The sequence below is a fragment of the Arvicola amphibius genome, chromosome 9 (assembly GCF_903992535.2).
Source record: "Arvicola amphibius chromosome 9, mArvAmp1.2, whole genome shotgun sequence".
NCBI classification, from domain to species: Eukaryota; Metazoa; Chordata; class Mammalia; order Rodentia; family Cricetidae; genus Arvicola; species Arvicola amphibius.
This window is the reverse complement of record NC_052055.2, coordinates 90148054-90166812: the sequence shown is the minus strand read 5'-3', so window position 1 is coordinate 90166812 and position 18759 is coordinate 90148054. Positions and strand designations below refer to the sequence as shown.

The window sequence follows — 18759 nt, the reverse complement described above, 5'->3', positions numbered from 1 at the left end:
CAGGAACACCATGACCACGGCAACTATTATAAAGTAAAACATTTAGTTGGGGTGGCAGCTTACAGGTCAGAGGTTCAGTCCATTATCATCATGGTGGGACAAGGTGGTGTGCAGACAGACATGGTGCTGGGGAAGAGTTGAGAGTCCTGTATCTTGCAGGCAACATGAAATGGTCTGAGAGTCATACTGAGAAGAGCTTGAGCAAAAGAGACCTCAAAGCCCACCCCCAAAGTGACATACCTCCTCCAACGAGGCCATACCCACTCCAACAAAGCCACGCCTCATAAGAGTGCCCCTCCCTATGAACTGATGGGGGCCAATGGCATTCAAACTGCCACAGCCATGTGTTTTATCCATATCATCTCATCCTGAGGAACCCCAATGAAGATGAGGAAATTAAGGTACACTTGTGGCTAATTATGTTTCTCTAGGTCACCCAGCAAATAAGTGGCATAGCAGGAATGTGTCTCACTCCAAATCTTGTCCTTATTTTCTCTTCATTGCACTGCGTTCCTGCTACTGTCTCTAGAAGACTTCAGAATCAATAATAATAATAATAATAATAATAATAATAATAATAATAATAAGCTAGGACAATATACTAATAATATCTTCACTCCCATCCCGTCTCAGGAAATATGTCTTCATCATTATTACACTCTGTCAAAGTCATCATTGTCATCCCAACTTCTGCTCCATCACCAGCATCCTCTTCCTCCTCACCGTATCAGGAACAACAAGACTATTATCAGTGCCATCTCTGTGACTGCAGTTAGCACTGCCACCATATCCACATCACAGTGTCAGCTTGCTGCTTCCTTTTTTTCTTCAATCTTAAGCAAATCCTGACAAACCTAAAATTTTCTCCATTTACTTCAATGATGTAAACATCATATTAAATTCAGGGTTCTTTGGAAATACCTGAAGCTTTAACACGTCAACCCCAAGAGCACAGCAGCAAAAACCTCACAGGATGCTGACAACCATTCCCAGGATGGAAGGAATTCTTGGGGTGGAGGTCTGTGTTCCTCCCAGATACCACACCTGTGGTCACTCCTGGTGTCAGAGGGTTGTGGTACATGATCCAGGAAGGTTGTCACCAATTTCCTTTTTCCAAAGTTCAGAAGTTCCTTCCAACAGAATGAAAAAAGCAAAACAGTTAAACTTTCATCCTCTCCCAGTGTTCCAGCCCAGATGTGGGGAAAACATCTACAAATAAGAATTGTGGAACTGAGTGGTACACAGCTTTAATCCCAGCACTTGGGAGGCAGAGGCAAATGACGCTCTGAGTTGGAGACCAGCCTGGTCTACAGAGGGAAACCCTGCCTCAAAAAACAAAAAAAGGGGGAAAAAAGGAGAAAGAGAGCGAGTGAAGAAAACAGGGTCAGGAAAAGCATGCATCCTTCATATATCCCTTCAGGGCACTGTATCTCCGATGTGGGGGCGGGGAAGCAAGCTGGTGGGTTCACCCAAAGAATTACTCCACCCACAGTGCCGCCAAAGCACCCACTCACACAGCTCAACAGTCCCAGGCTCCAGCTCTTAAAGGCTTCGCATTCGTTTGCTTTAGCAATAAACTCCTTGCCTAATGATGTACTGAATAAGGCTTTTAGTCTCTTTCCAAAGTAAGGTATCACCAAGTCCAACAGACCGATGGCAGCCTCCGTGGCAGACCTCCCGTGTCTGTGTAGAGGTACTGAAGAAAGGTGCCATGTGTGGGGTAAGGATGCCAGACTATTTCCGTCACTTCCTTCATGGCTTCCTTCCAATAGGAAAAAGTGCTCGCACCTGACTTCAAAGCAGCTTTATAGATATGAATATATTTACCGTCTACTCAAAACTTCAGACATAACTTTATTTCCCATCTACTCAAAACTTGCAGCTCAGCAGTTTCTGGACTATCAAAGTCTTTCCTTGGTCCCTCTGTAACTCTTCATGCTCTTCAGACAGAAGGCACCTTGTGACGGCAGAGGGAGCAGGACAGGCAAAAGCCTAATCGGTTGCCGGAGAAGCAGGTAAAGCGGGAAGAAGCCTGGACCGACTCTGGCATTGGCCACACGTGTACACGTGCACGCCCTGGGTTTGGGCAGCAGGTGTGTGGGTGGCGTGGCGGGCTGACAATCCTTTCTTTCCCACCAAGATACGTGCTGGGCTTAGCAGGTTATTTTTATTGCCAGTTCCCAGCCGCCTGTATGTGTTAGCTCCCCAGGCAGAGAGCAAGCTATAATTAGAGGTAGTGCTAGGATATGTCATAGCTATAAATAATATGGTCCACACGCGTTCGCTGTAGAGTCGCTGCTCTTACTGGGGTCAGCCAGTTGCCATAGTTTCTCTAGCCTGTCTGCCCTTTTCTGCTGTATCCATGAATGAGGTATGACCACAGGCAATGCCAGCCACTCTCATAGTGTGCAGCAGGTCTGTAACTTCCCAAGGAGTTACATGATGTGCTGTAGATCCTGGTCCCACCTGATCACAGCTGTCATAGCTCCAGCAAGCACCTCCCCATCAGCTGCTAGAGCCATCCAACAATGGGAGGCATGAGCTAATTCAGTAAATTACTTGATCAAGAGATTGGTACGAACGTGGATGGGAGCAAATGCCTTAGTTGATGGTACCACTCCCCAGCTAGCTGTAGCCAATATAACCACTTCATTTCCAGAGCGTGGGAGAAATGGGAGCCACTTTTATAACTAAGCCTTTTGATCTTGTTTTTACATAAAGTTTCTTGGGCACCAGTGTATTCTGGTTACTTCCAGTTCCTAGAGAGTTTCTGCAGTTCAGTCCAAACACAAAGACCTCCTCAGTCAGTGACTTTGGTCACCTCATTAGCTGAGTTGCCAAGGACGCAGGCCTTCCTAATAGATGCAGCTTCCTGGGGCAAGAGCAGAGTGAAGACCGGCCACTTTCCTACAGTCACCTTGACCCTGGCCTCGGGCAGCTTCTGCAAATCAGCTGACATCGGTGTTCATCACTCGCTTTCCCCGATGTCCAGTCCTTCCTTAACCTTCAACCACAGATCTTTTCTCTCCGTTTCTAAGGGGAACCTAGACACGGAAGACAGACTCAAGCCCCCACAGATGGTGACAGAGCAGAGACCTGCCTCATTCGATGCTTCTACACTGAATAAAGCTTTCCCCTTCTTTCCCATTGTTATTTATAAAGAGAATCAAAGTTGCTGGAATCTGTAGGCCTATGTGTTAAAGGCATGGTCCCAGGTCTGTGGAGTTATTGGAAGGTGGTGGAACATTTAGGAGACCTATTGGGGAGGAAGTTAGGTCATTGATGATGCACATTGGAAAGATATGGGGACATATCCTCTTTCTCCCTTTCTTTGCTTCCTAGTTAGTACAGAGAAAGTACACCTGTCTGCAGTGCAGGATGCAGCCCAGCAATGCTGCTTCCCACTGCTGCATGACTGCTTCCCAAGGCTGCGTGACTGTTTCCCATTGCTGCATGACTGCTTTTCACTGGTGCATGACTGCTTCCCACTGCTGCATGACTATTTCCTGTTGCTGTATGGCTGCTTCCCATTGAATGACTGTTTTATGCTGCTGCATGACTGCTTTCCACTGCTGCATGCAGCAGTCTGAGGAGTTCAGAGGCCTCTGCTCAGATAAAGATAGGTCCTTGACTTTCTTGCAGAATGGAATCTCAGGGCAAGCCATGCTGAAGCAGAAATGGAGTTTACTGAAGGGAACGTTAATAGGTTTAAGTTTTGGAAAGTTAATGAGAGACAACAGGTGTGGAGTCACAAGGAGAGTCACACATCATTGACTTTACAACAGTTGCAGGGTACGGGTGGGTTTTGAGGCTGTTCTCTAAGGGTTGCTGAAGACTTTCAGTGAGATGAAAGGGTGACTCCCGGGTATTCAGTCAGGACTACGGCTGATAAGGTAAACCCTAGATGGGGATGAGAGAGGTCAGGATATCTTCTCTGAAACAAAAGGTAGTAGTCCTGTTTGCAATATTCCCAGAGAATATTCAGGAAAGGAGTACGACCCTACCCTAGGTTATATTGCGCAGGCTGCAAGCCTGACTTAGTCCTATTTTAACATTCTATTTGAAAATGTCTCTGTATTTAAAAAGTATTGCCTGTCCGTCAACATTTATAGATAATGCTAATTGTAATAATATTCTTGATTTTCTACTGGCCAGAGGCTTCACCCAGATGCAAGAGCAAGGGACCCATCTCCCTCCCTATGTCTCCATTAACCCCCCTTTTTATAACCTGTCTCATACCCACATGGTACATGCCAGGCCAGAACAACAGGGCCAAGTGACTGTCGACTGAGATCCCTTGAACTGTGAGCCAGAATGGACCTTTGCTTTATTAAGTTGATTAAGTATTTTGTCCCAGTGACAGAGGCTGAGAACCACACGGAATGCCTTCTATGCACGAGGCCCGGTACCCCGTTCTCACCCCCTCCCTGCCCACCTTCTTGGTTCTCCACGCTCCAGTTGTCTCGGTCCCTTTCCATCCCTTACCTGATGGATGACGCTTGTTGCCTTGGGGCTTTCTCTCTCTCTTTAATCCCTCTGCTCGGTTACATTGTGGCTCAAGTAACTGTTCTTCTTTTTTTTTTTTTTTTTTTTTTTTTTTTATTTATTTATTTTTATTATGTATACAATATTCTGTCTGCGTGTATGCCTGAAGGCCAGAAGAGGGCACCAGACCTCATTACGGATGGTTGTGAGCCACCATGTGGTTGCTGGGAATTGAACTCAGGACCTTTGGAAGAGCAGGCAATGCTCTTAACCACTGAGCCATCTCTCCAGCCCCGTAACTGTTCTTCTGAAATGTTCCTTGACCCTCAAGACGCAGGCCCCCTTACCCAGAGTAATGGATTGCTGTCTCCGCCTTTTATAATATTTAAAAAGAAAGTCCCCCAAAGGCCCATGAGTCACATCGGCTCTGCAGGCAGGAGGGAGGCAACTGACCTGACTTCAGAGCAACAAGACCCAATGCCATGTCTGCCCACTCTTGCCCTTTTGTAACACAGTCCTTACGCCCTGTTAGAGATCTTAGAAGTGGTCTGAGATGGGGTTTTCATTGGCATATCTCCCTGTGTGATGGGAGCAATGTTGATCTTGCTTTTCGTGAAGCTGCCGATGAGAAGGGTGGTACTAGGTTAGTCATGTATGGCAATGACTGTTTGCTTATATGTCCCTTCTGCCTAGCTTGAACCCAGTCTTCATGTTTTATAGATTCAAATATTTCAGTGCCCTCCTAAAATAATCCTCTTACTATTCACTAAAGTCTGGATTCTCAAATCCTGTTTTTAAACAAACAGCAAGCTATCTTAAATCTTTCAAAAGGAACTTCATTTTTGGAGTGCTTCTATTTGGATCCAAACTCCTAGAGTCAAAAACAATAGAACATTTTTATACTAAGAAAAAAAAAAAGGAAAATATTAACGGGGACCAACCAGTTGGGTTAATATGCTGTTACTGATATAGAAGATGTTAATGGAGGGGGGGGGCTAAAAATAACTGTTATCCAATTCCTTTTGTAATGTGAATGTCCGTGTTCTTCCTCTGATGCTAATGGTAAAATAATGAGATAGATGAGGTTATCACAAACAGGAGTTACAAAAAGTTAGATATTGGGACTGGGTGATGATGAAGTCAGTAAAGAACTTACTTACCTTGCAAATGTGAAGACCTGGGTTCAACCCCCAGAGACTAGGAAAGAAGAGAGGTGGGGCTTGGTGGTCCTACCTTTATTATTCCAGAACCATAGAAGCAGAGACAGGTGAGTGCCTGGGGTTCACTGGCCAACCTGCCTAGCCTTCTCGGCAAGTTAGCAGGCCAGTGACAGACAGAGTCTCAACAAACAAGGTAGGTGAGGAGCAACAGCATAGGTTGTCCTTTGGCATCCACTAATGTCTGCCCAGTATGTGCTCGCAATTGGGGCACATAGACAATTTGGGTGCTAAAACCAAACTTGCCTAAGCTCAGAACTAGCCACTCTGCTGAGGTTATGTCTATGGAATCAAAGTGGCCAGAAAGAAAACAGGAATTCAAACAGCTAAAACTCCCAGCAGCTGTGGTACTTAACCCAAGACCTACACAAAGTCAAGTCATTGAAAAATCAGCACAGAGCGGGTGGGGCTGCTGAGGCAGGATTCCAGCTCAGGAGCTGATGATTGCTATGGGAAAGAGAGCCACTTTTCTTTTGGCATGTGGCCACTGGTAACTTCCCTGTGTCCCGGTAGATGACCCCGCGTCCACGTGCATGTGGGCCACACTCATCGCATAAATGAAGTAAGGAGAATACGAAGTTGGGAAATATGATGGGGGCGGGGTGCTGAAGGGAACTGAGGGCATGTGTGAAAGGTGAATTTGACCAAAATCACTATGGAGATATATGAACATTTCAAAGAATTTTTTAATTAAAAAATAAAATAATTTTAATTGTAGAGCTTTAGAATGGTTCTGTGGTTATGGGTACTTGCTGCTCTTCCAGAGGACTCGAGTTTGGGTTTCAAAGATTCACACTTCCTGTAACGCTAGCGTCAGGAACTCTCTTGCTCTCCTCTGATTCTGGGGACTTTGGGCTGATAAGCTAATGACATGCCAATCTGGGTGATGAGACTTTGGTTTTTGAGTGCATATTGTAACAAAACGAAACAGGGAGATTCGGGGGTGCCGTGAATGCCTTCGCCACTCCGGGAGGAGCGTACGTCTGCCGAAGCCAGAGAAGAGGACCTGAGGACAAAACTTTCTCTCCAGTGCAGGCTGCCTCCCGTGGAGCTAGGTTTCCAGCGCACTTGCTCACCTCCCGCGAGGTCAGGATGGGCGAGAGAGGGTACCTAGAAGCAGTTTGCCGGTGTCAGCGGTTGTCTGCACGTGCTTTCTGTCCTGTCTGGAACCCAGACACAGGGCGGCCAGATGCGATGTGGAGCGCCAGGGCCCAGCAATCGGGCCAGGGTGGGTATGGAACCTGCCTGCTGGCTGCTCTGCTCTGGCTCAGCCTCCTGCCCCAGCATGCCCAGGTCACCAAATCTGCCAGCAGTAACAGCGCTACAAATATAACAACCACCCAGCCTACGAGAACTACTCCATCCCTGTCTCAGGGTAAGCAAGCAGGGGCAAGAGTGACTCCCAAAGTAGAAGGCAGGTTTCCAGTAGGTGCGTTCCCTCCCTGACTTCCCTCAGAACATAGGCAGTTGGAAGGTCCTGCGGGCCTTTACGTTGAAAGGGAGGGGCTTGAGACTGGGAACCTCGGCGGGATGGTCTTGCTGGCTCTTGCCCATTGATGCCAAGTCTCCTCAGTTCAGGGTCAAGGTTGTGTTATGGCTGACCCACCACCGTTTACATTGGGTTAAGGGGGAGCTTAAAATGACCATGGACCTGAAAAATAACAGTTTCTGCCAGCTTTGGCTTCTACTTCCGTTTCTGCCTTTTCAGAGCTGTGCTCCTCAAGTTAATAAGGACTGAGGAGAGCCTGATGTCACCCAACCCTTTGCCTGCACCTCTGTGCTATGGGCCTTGCTGAGAGGAAGCGCTGGGTCAATCTAACCTTCTCTCCCCACTCTTTGTCAAATGAGCCATGCCATTCTACCCTTGACCTTGGCTCTGGCCACCTGAAAAGGGAGAAGTCATTGCATCCCCTGGGTCCTGCTGATGCTGACATTGGGGGCACCAAGCACATGCATCCTGAATGCAGGTGCCTGGCGGCTGGGATTGTCTCCACAGTATGTGGCAGGACCAATTTCCAAGGGAAGATCTTTGGTGGTCAGAAAGCAGCTTCTGAGCGGTGGCCGTGGCAGGCCAGTCTGCGCTTACATGGCAGGCATATCTGTGGAGCCGTTCTCATTGACAAAAACTGGGTAGCCAGTGCTGCCCACTGCTTCCAAAGGTGCGTGTTCCCTCCCTGGGGTCCTTCTGCTGGGAAGGGGGTGCAGGAGAGAGTCACTAGGAGGGAAGGAGAGGGGTGAAGGATGCAGAGCTGACAGTCCTTCTAGGCTGGATTCTGAGATAGCCCTGCCCTTGAGTGGTGCCCTCCACCCGGATCGCCACCCCTGCTCATCTCCTGCCAGTGTTAGTCTAGCATTACAGACAAAGATCTCACATTTTGTTTCTCACCCTGGGGACGTCCTCTCCTGTTCCCGGAGACTAACTAGTGTGACTGTCACAGTGATACACACCTTACTTCTAAACAACTAATTGAAATTTCTTCCCCCAAGTATCATTAAATTAGTGGCTGGAAACCCAGTTTTAGCTTTGAGGTGGTCCCCTCCCATTTTCTCTTTTCTGTTTCATGAACGTTAGGGATCAACACTTTGTTTCCTTCAAGTACACTTCAGTATCTGACTCTTGCTCACCTCCAGACTGTCCCTGCAGACAGCAGCGGGTCTGGTTTCTCCTGGAAACCATTGCTACTGTGACCTGAACTAGATAGACATGCAACAGGTCCAGTGCTTAATGACAGTGACAATCCCAGGCCCTCTTCCCAAGACTGGACATAGTCAGAACCTCTGTGGACAAGCATCCAGCATCCTCTGTCCAGGGCTCTCTGCAGCCTATATCCAGGGCATATTTATTGGGAGTTTATTTGGGTTCAGACCACACTTACACTGGAGCATAGTTCTCTCCAGAGGCATCCTGGTACTCATGTGTGTGTTCCTGTCTTTCCTTTCGTGGGGGATGTCACTATTCCTCCAGCTGGAATGATCTGTGTACTAACAGAGTCAAGCAGATATAACTTGAGCTCACGGTGAGCCCAAAGGAGGCAAGGAGGACAAATTACTGCATATGGGTTTTCATTTACATACTCAGCATCCCTGTGTGCCAGACCCGATGTGGAGGGTCATGCAGAGGATGTGAGGCAAAGGCCATGTCCCATGGTGGTAGGTCATGAAGGTATGTCAAGGAGATACAGTGAGTCATACAGCTAGAGGGGCCCTTAAGGAAGGAGACTCGGGAATGTGGAGTGGGCATATAAGAGGGCCATATCAGCGGACACATGGACTAGAGTATAATTTGTCTTGCAGAAATAGTAAGCTTTCATTTATTACTCTGTTTCCTCCACAAATACTTCTTGAGTGCCCATAGTTAGATAGTGTCAATCTTGAGAAAAGACAAAGTGTGACATTTGGGGTATGGGTCATGCCAGACAGGAGGTGAAGTCTTTGAGAAACCATACAGTTATATGACAAATCTGAGAAGGCTCAGTGAGTCTTTGTTCCTCTAAGATGAAGGGGTGCAGTTTGGTGAACCTCCGATGGTTCTACCCAATCATGAGATTGACAGTCCCACGGATTCTGAGGTACCAGAAGCCTTCAAAAGATCTGTGCACTTAGGCTGTGCATGGTTATCCTGCCCCCTCAAGAAAGAGAGAGGGAAAAAAACAGTATTAGAAAATGAGGAGAGGCCTGAAATGAGAAAGAGACAAGGTCTGTCTGCCTGCAGGGTGGGTAGTCGGGGAGACAGGACTGAGCCAACACTTAGAGCTTTTCCCCCCTGCGATAGGTCTCACAACCCGAATGACTACCAGATCAGGCTGGGCTACACCAAGCTGAGCAGTCCCACTAAGTATAGCAGGGAGATGTCAGTGTACAAGCTCATTGTTCACAAAGACTACGACAAATACTACCGCCAGGGAAGTGACATTGTCCTGATGCAGCTGGAGTCGCCTGTGGAGTACAGTTCCCACATCCTTCCAGCCTGTGTCCCAGATAAAAACGTAAAAATTCCCAGCGGTAAGGCCTGCTGGGCGAGCGGCTGGGGGAATCTCAGAGAGGATGGTGAGTACACAGGGAAGGTGAAGAGGGTGAGGGGCAAGAGACTATGGAGGTCTTTCCTGAGGTTGGGAACCTCGGTTTCTGGGTCAAAAGCAAACTTCTGACCTTCAGATCAGAAGTGCGGGCTCTTTGGCTCCAGAGCTCTAAGTGTGGTTGACTCTGTGCACTACAAAATTCTCGCCAAACAGTGGTTGCTCTACTCTGGCCAGGAAAGACATGGGGTATTTTTAAGGAGATGAAAGTAACCACGCATGGAGCATTGGGGTGCTTGACTAAGGACCAGTACCTCTGAGAACCTTACTGCCCAACCCTTAAGGCTAGGGAAGACTGCCTGTTCTACCAGCTTATCCAACTGTATACACAGGGGCCCATGAATCAGTCACCTGTGGACCAAACGCCTGAGTGTGGGGGACTGACATTCTCCTTGTCCTTATTCCCTAAACATTATGGTAGTATTGTGAGTCTTTGTACCACATTTGCCTTGGGTCAGATAGTGTGTCATCTAGAGACAATTTCACATGCACAGGTTCTCTGCATACAGTGTGCAGAGAGAACTCAGTGTCTTTGGAGTTTGGTATCCCGGGCCACAGGGAGAGCCTGCTGTCAGCAAGGGGCAGCTTAGGTTGAGAATACAGAGTTCCTTGGCAAGGATTCTACACAGGACATTTTTGACTTAAGACCATATAATGGCAAGTTAAATAAAGGGATTATAAATTTGACATGAAATTTAGGGTCACAATCTGGCAAAGCAGCCCGGAGGAGGTTTACAGTCACATGTTTCTCTGAGATCAGGTCTAGGATCCCCATCCCTGCTCGCTCCTGTAAGTGTTAGTCCCACAGCCTGTCCCAAGAACAGAGGCTCAGCAGCACTAGAAGGGACAGACTTTCACTCTTTAAAGGGCCTATGTCAGGTCTGGCCAGGCGATGGGAGTAGGAGCACAGAAGGAAGGTGTGGGCTGGGGCAGCTCTCAGAGCATAGAACCTGGCCTCCCTAAGAGACAGCCATCTTCTGTCACTCCCCCTGCTGACCATGGTTGCTGGGCCTCGGGGCAGGTTTGAGTTTGCTACACACAGGCAGCCCTGACCAGCCTTGGGGGATGTGCACGGTGACCCCCCCACCCCCGCATGAAGTGAGCTGTGCTGCTGTCAGTCTGCTCCTGTGAGGCGACCCCAGGCCAGATCTGTGAGAGCACTGGGAAGCAGAGTTCACATCTCCAGGTCCAGTGGCTCCTTGTGACTGGCCAGTCTTCTTGTCGCGGTCCTAACCATTTCTGCACTGAGCCCTATGCCACAGCTGCGCTCAGGCTCCAGCATCCCTGCACCCAGACTCCAGCATCCCTGCACCCAGACTCCAGCATCCCTGCACCCAGACTCCAGCATCCCTGCATCCAGACTCCAGAATCCATGCACCCAGACTCCAGCATCCCTGCACCCAGACTCCAGCATCCCTACACCCAGACTCCAGAATCCCTGCACCCAGACTCCAGCATCCCTGCACCCAGACTCCAGCATCCCTGCACCCAGACTCCAGCATCCTTGCACCCAGACTCCAGCATCCCTGCACCCAGACTCCAGCATCCCTGCACCCAGACTCCAGCATCCCTGCACCCAGACTCCAGCATCCCTGCACCCAGCCTGGGCTCCACAGAGCAGCCAGAGCTGTTGGAAAGCTGAGTTGCCCTTTCCTTGGCTGCTGTGCCCTTGGGTACAGTCTCAGTCCCCTAGCCTGCTGAGGAGGCTCTGCCTGAGGTCCCCACCCCATGTCCCGCAGAGACCTTTGCAGTGGCCTTGACTTCCAGCCTGCTCCTGTCTTCCACAGCCCCTCCGCTTGCCCTTTTTCCCTGTTCACTGCAGTCCTGTCATGAGCCCTTCTCTGCCACTGTGGCCTAGGACAGCTGCCCCACCCCCACTGCCATCAGCCATCATCCTGGGAGGGGCAACGGCAGCTCCTCTCTGCTCACGAGCACACCTGATTCCCCCTCCCACAGTGATCCTGCCCTTACCTGACGACCTCTATGAAGCAGAGCTCATCCTCATGGACAATGACATGTGTAAATCATTTTTCCCGCCGCCAGAATCTAGCTCCACTAGAAGCTACTACATCTATGATGATATGGTGTGCGCTGCCGATTACTCCATGACCAAATCAATATGTGCCGTAAGTGACACCTGCTCCCGTGTGCAGTCAGTCGGGCTTGGCCACCCTTGTCCTTCTGTCTTGGTTCAGCCCTTTCCTCCTTTCCATGTGTGTCTCATCTGTCTGGTTAGGCTTTCAAACACGTTGTTGAAAAAGCAGCCCATCAGGAAACAGGCATCACTTGTCATGCCTTGGGGATTCTTAGAAATCAGCTCAGCAAGCCCATGAGAGCATCAAGTGGATGAAGGTGCTTGCCACCAAGCCCAACGGCCTGAATTTGATCTACCATGCAACCTGCTTGATAGGAGAAAGCCAACTCCTGCAAGTAGCCCTCTGAGTTCCACACCCATGTCTTGAGTGTGTGTGTGTGCATACTCACATGTGCTCACACCCTCTCTCTCTCTCACACACACACACAAACACACACAAGCACATACACACATGCAAAATGAATGAACTAACATTTAATTTAAAAGTAAGAAATTGGTACGCTGATGTAAACAGCACCCAAAAGGTCCTCCTGGTGCCCTTTCCTTTCCCTTGCTCCCAGAATGGTCCTGTTTGGCTTTAGAAGCACTACAGCTTCATGCTAGGACCCTACCTAAACATGCATCAGGCAGGGTGCAGGCTTTTGCCTGATTGTATTTTTTAGTCAACGGGATGCCATCCATTCATGCTGCTGTATGGATGTGCTGCACTCTTCCTTATTTGTTCTTATCCTGGTGGCATGTGGCAGTTTTTATGAGAGGACTTTGCAATGGCATTGCCCCGAACAGGCCCGAGGGGTCCTCATGCTAGCAGCAGAACCACCGTGCCGTGAGATGCGCGTGTGTTCTTGTCCTATACCTACTTCAGGCAGCTCTCCAGTGTGGTTGTACCATGGAGAGTTTAGGTTGCTCCATGTTGTACCAGTTTTTTGGATTATCTGCCACTTGATTTTAACTGTTAGATATGACCTTTCTATCTTTGTTGTTGTTTTGTTTGTCAAGACGGATTTCTCTGTGTAGCCCTGGCTGTCCAGGAACTCAATCTGCAGAGCAGGCTGGCCTCCAACTCCCAGAGATGCGCCTGGCTCTGCACCCCAAATGCTGGGATGAGTGTGTATCACCACTGCCCAGCAGTATGTAATTTTTTTATTTGCATTTTTCTGATGACTAATGAGGTTTGCCATTTATTTGTTTTTTTTTTCCGTGAAGTATATTCTCAAGGTTGCGAGGTCAGTTTGTCACCATTGGTCAATCATGTGTCTTCCATAATGATTCATAGGAGCTCTTATATTTGGGGCATGAGCTTGTCACTCGTTCATGTGCAGTCTGTATTGTTTACATTTAATGGTGGGGCCACTGAAGCCAGAAAGGAAGTGGGCAACTAGAAGCATCTCCTGTGGTCTCTGCTGGCCCTAGTGTCTGTCTTCCTCTTTCTGTTCCTGTGGCTGTCCTCTTGGTTCAGAAGTGTGTGCCTTTGCATCTTATGTGCACCTTCCCTGCTCCTCAGGAGCCAGGTAATTCTCAACAACCCCTTCCCAGCCAAGCTCCTCTTGCGGTATCAGCAGGTGCCCTTAATTGTCCTACCCTGTTAGCTCAGTTCATCCTGAGCTCCTGCTCAGATGGCCCTTTGCTCTTTTGTTCTCTTGGTTCCTCTTTCTGACGCCAGTGCTCACAATCCAGCTTCCTGTTCTTGCTTTGAATTTTTCTTGTTGCTGGTTTTGTTTGTTTCAAATCTATTTATCTGTTCATCTGTTATCTATCCATCTGTCTATTTATTTACCTATCTGTCTGTCTAATATATTACTCTGTCATCTGTTTGTTTGTCTAGAAATAATCTTACCCTGTAACTCGGGTTAGTCTTGAACTTGCAATCCTTGCGCCTCTGCCTCTGGAGGACCAGGGTTATATGTATATAGTACCCGGCTTGCTTTGCATTTTAGAGTAATCAATTAATTTAGTCCCTCCCCATGTGTATGTGTGTTTGAGAGTGCATGCGCTCACGCGCATATGTGAAGGTCAGACATTAACTTATGGTAGTTGTTTCTCTCTGCACCATGGTTTCTGGAGTTTCCAATAGAAAGAAAGGGTCCGTCCTGTGTTTCCACCGACTGCCTCCCCTTTTACGGTAACCTACCAAGACCAGGCCTGTAGCCCTGTCTCAGAATCTCCGGAATTTTCACCAGGGCCCCTTGCTTCCCTGCTGAGCAATTGTGTCTCTGCCCACAGCTTGTCACAGTCACGCCTCAGTGATTCCCTCCAGTCTTGGCTCAGAGAAGCCCTCTGACGACTTGTGCATCCCCTTGAGTGTCCTTCCGCCGTCTGTGCGGCTCATTATCCCTATGTACAATCTTCAGGTGTGTGCCCACAATCCTCCCTGGGACCTGAGCATTCTGGGAACAAAGACTGTCTTGACGTGTGTTTCAACACAAAGTTGTTGGGGGCTGTGTTGTTTTGCTTCCTGCGCTTTGGTCTGAGACAGGAGCGTTTCTACCCTGCTGTGCTTGGAGTCCCCACCTCTCTTCAGGAGCCTAAGGGCTCCCTGTGGTTCTCTCCTGGCTGGGCCCCTGTGCCAGCTTAGCACACCCTACAGCTCGGCATCTTCTAAAGGAGCTCAGCCAAGGGACTGAAGAATCACTCATAATGTTATTAAGTAAAACACAAAGGTGCATGTGGGATGATGCTGGGACAGGGGAATCAGCCAGAGATGTCGGACCATGTCTCCAGGCCCATTAGTCGGTTACAGACTGTCTGAGTTGGGGTTTCTATTGCTGTGAAGACACCATGACCAAAGCTACTCTTATAAAGTAAAGCTCTTAATTAGGGTAGCTCGCTTACAGTTCAGAGGTTCAATCCATTATCGTGGGGGGAGGGGGGGGGAACAGGGCAACATGCTGGCAGACGTGGTGCTGGAGAAGTAGCCGAGCATCCTTTAGGCAACAAGTAGACTGCCTCACTGAGTTCTTGAGCATAGAAGAGACCTTAAAGCCTGCCTCCACAGTGACACATTTCCCCTAGAAAAGACCATATCTACTCCAACAAGGCCACACCTCCTAATAGTGCCACTCCCTTTGGGGGCCATTTTTTTTTTTCAAACCACCACAGTGACCCTTTGGGACTTCAGCGACATCTCCCACATAGACGGCCGAGAGCCGAGGTTCAGCTTGTAGACTCTCCACCAAATGGTATCTGGGGTTCCTTGGTAGCTTTGAGGAATGGGGCTCCATGAAGATACCAAGAGGCCACCTGTGCTTGGATTTGTAAAATTGCTCCAATGATCTAGATGAGACCACTCAGATGGCAGAGACACCTGGTGTCCATCACATTCTCTCCATCCTGGTCAGTGTGTGTCCTTCCCTGTGGTCACCCTACTCTCTGTGTCCTCTCTCTCCTCAGGGAGATTCTGGGGGCCCCCTGGTCTGCTTACTGAATGGCTCCTGGTACTTGGTGGGGCTGACCAGCTGGAGCACCCCATGTGAAACCCCACTCTCCAGCCCCAGTGTCTTCGCCAGGGTCTCCTACTTTGAAAACTGGATTAAAGAACACAAGAAAGCATCGCCTGACCCAAACCCACAGGGGCCCGACAGGCCCCCTCACTATCCCAGGCCCCCTCACTATCCCAGACCCCCTGGTGGTGGAAATCCCTGGAACAGTAACAAAGGCCAAGGCATTGCCATCAAGCCAATGATCTGCACGGTCCTGCTGTCTTCTTGGGTCCTCCTTCTCCAGTTGAGTTAGTTCAGGAACCTGTGACAGAAGGACAGGGCCTTGAACAGCCAGCATGTCCTGTGAGCATTCTGGGTATTGACCTCCATACCATCTGTGGGCTGTCCTATCTGAAGCAGTACTTGCCCTAGGTCAGACGAAATTTAAAAAATAAATAAATAAATAATAAAGGAAACCAAAAAGCTAACGAGACTTCTGACTTTTTCTGTCCCCTCAGTACCAGCTCCTTATCCTCTTTCAGGGTTTCCAGCTGCTTGGTTCCAGAAGGTCACCTCTTCCTTAGGCAGGGACAGTGGCTGAGAGAGCCAGGGAGCAGGCCTACCAATGTAGGAGTTGACTCTCTTCCAGCTGGTTTCCAGACTAGAGTCCACTCCCGCCCCCTAACGCTGTGTGTTCTTTCAGAAGAATGAGCCACTGGGGCCGCCTTGTGTTCCTGGAGCAAGCCCCAGCTCAGGCATGAGGGGCATCTTGCAAGCCCAAAGTCACAACAGTGCTTCTAGAGAGTTTGACAGCGAGCTGTGAGGGTCCCTGAGGTTGACCTCTCAGAAGCAATCCTCAAAGCTCTTCTGCAAGGGCAGCAATCTCCCTAATATTCTACCTCCAAACTCCAAACCCCACCCCCCTTGTCTGATAAGCCCCGCCCATAGTCCTTGCTTCTGCCTGCATTGGCTGAAGCTTGGCAGACCTGGGAATGACTGGCTTAGCCCTGAGCTGCTCCGCAGACCTCTCTGAGTCACCACATCCTATTCAGTCTGTCTGGGAGCTCACTAGGGCTCCACACCATAGTCTCCACCCTTCATCATGAACTGGAGACAAGGGAGCCACTGGGCTCCTTGCAGACCCATGATGCCCTGGGAGAAATCCAGAGGCTTTGAGAAACCCTTTCCAAGCCTGTTAGAATATCCCAGGCCCTTCCCAGCAAGTGGGAACAAAACAGCTCTTGTGTGCACAACCAGCATGCTGTGCCCACTTCAAGACCCTCTGCTGCAATGCCAAGATTCCCAGCGTGCATCCTGCCCCTTCCTCCCTCTCTGCAGGTCCATCCCTCGTTCCCTCCCTCCTTTCTTTTCTTCCTGTGCCCAGAAAGGGCTCTGACTCTATTCCTGAGTTTCCATCACTGGGACAAGACACCTGAAGAATCCATGTGAAAAGCGGCAAGGCGGCTATTTTGACTCATGTTGTATTTTGCAGTGATTGGAGGGCCAAGGAATGCCACAAGATCACACCCCATGACAGACCTTACGGAGAGGTTTAATTTTGTGTGTGTGTGGGGGGGGGTAGAAGACTGCCTCTGAGAAGGGATGGAAAAGGTGTGGACGTAGATGGGGTATGGAGCATTCACATAGGGAAAATAAGTGGCCCCAGTCAAGGCTCTCTTTAATATATCTAGAGACATAAATGTTATTCTTTTAAAGATAAGGTGTGTGGGTGGGTGGGAGGCCGGTCCCAGGAGGGGCCCAGGCCGGTAGAGGGAAGAAAAGAGAAAGTGCAGGTTGGAGGAGGCAAGGCTTGCCTGGGGGGGGGGGGGAGTGGGCGGGGCTTGCGAGTGCGTGGGACTTGCCTCTTAAAAGAACAGGATACCCAGCAGATCATAACAACAAATCATGGTAGTACACGCCTTTCATTCCAGCACTTGGGATGTATCCCGGCCAGTGGGATTCGTATCATGGGTTGGTTGTTCTTTTTCCGCGGAGTCGGAAGGAAACGCGAGGTACAACAAACCTATGTAATCTATGAGGTTAGCAATGGGTCATAATGGGCTGTTTTATTTTTATGTCTATGCTCATTTATCAGAATAATATTAGTAGGTTTCCCCTTAGGGCCTATGACCTATCTAGAATCAGATTCTTGACCTATCGACAGTGTCGGATCTATGATAAAGCATTAGTAATCAGGCCATTCTCGGCAGTGCACAGCATCTCCCTAAAATATATGCACATGTAAAATGAGGCGTTTGAGTGGTCATGATGAGTTGTTTTATTGCTACGCCATCTAGCAGAATAATAGTATTAGGTTTTTCCCTTAGGACTTATGACCTATCTATCTAGTCTCATGTTCTTGACCTTATTGACAGTGTCAAGTATGGGTTCCATCTCATGGAGTGGTTCTTAAACCCAGCTTAAGGAAAGAGGCTGGTTACTTCCATGACATTTTTGCCACAGTCGCACCAGAGGAGAGCATGTCTTGCCAGGCAGGCCATTATTGTTGTTTGAAGGTGCGTAGCCGGGTAAGATGAACAGCTTTTCTCCTCCAGTAACACGTGTGGCACCTGCCAGCACTGTGAACACTAGCCAGCAGTGGTGAAGCTTCCAGTTGAGTGACAGCTAGAAGTCTCCATGTTCTGACGTAACAATGTGATGTCTTCAGCAATAAGACCTTACCATCATGCTGTGGATGGTGACCAATAGTATTAGCAATAATGTTTGGGGGATGTTTATGGAAATTATGGAATCTCATTACCAATTTCTCAAAAGATGCAACCTATCCCTTGTACTGGGTTTTTTTTATTTGTTATCATATAATATCTAGTTGGGGCATTCCCCTTGATAACACGTTAACTCCACTCAAACGCCTCATTTTACATGTGCATATATTTTAGGGAGATGCTGTGCACTGCTGAGAATGGCCTGATTACTAAGAATGAGGAGGCAGGTTCCGGGATGCTTGCCCCCAGTCCCTCCTGTCTTCCTTACAATATCCGCACAGAATGTTTAAGGTTGTTGGTTTTCGCAGACCCACCGTCCCTCTCCCATGGGCTCAGAGGTCAGTGCAGAGACTGACAGCGAACGGTGGATGACAGGGAGCCTCAGCAATGAGGCTCACAAGGGAGGGTCCAGGCTGTTCAGAATGACTGTCACCTGGGAAGGACTGCTTGTTGGGGAGGTCTCACTCAATCCTGTTCACTGTATATCCAGAAGCCTTCAGAAAGAGATTCTGGGTTGAATATACTGGGCTCTTCTATTGAGGTTTGCCTCCACTGGAGACCTTTTGAAATGAGGCTCAGCGAGCAAGGAGGGCTCCCTGTTGAACGTGTTTACTGCACAGCACAAAGACCCGTCACATTTCAGCCGTCCTGTTATTTACAACACACAACATCCAAGCAGATGCCCGCTGCCCAGCCTTCCGGCTGGCATGCTGCAGCACCATGAGCAACCAAGGATGACTC

General features: G+C 48.9%; 1 protein-coding gene and 1 pseudogene across 1 annotated transcript; one reads left to right on the top strand and one right to left on the bottom strand.

The window, feature by feature from the left end:
* Window positions 1-929: 929 nt before the first annotated feature.
* On the bottom strand, window positions 930-2959 carry LOC119823750 (annotated as a pseudogene).
* A 3937-nt stretch (window positions 2960-6896) lies between these two features.
* On the top strand, window positions 6897-18536 carry LOC119823749 (serine protease 40-like). Its single transcript, XM_042055763.1, has 6 exons — window positions 6897-7077; window positions 7699-7861; window positions 9475-9749; window positions 11735-11904; window positions 15264-15563; window positions 18327-18536. Exons 1-6 carry the CDS (start codon window positions 6897-6899, stop codon window positions 18534-18536), a joined length of 1299 nt encoding a protein of 432 aa, XP_041911697.1.
* Window positions 18537-18759: the final 223 nt, after the last annotated feature.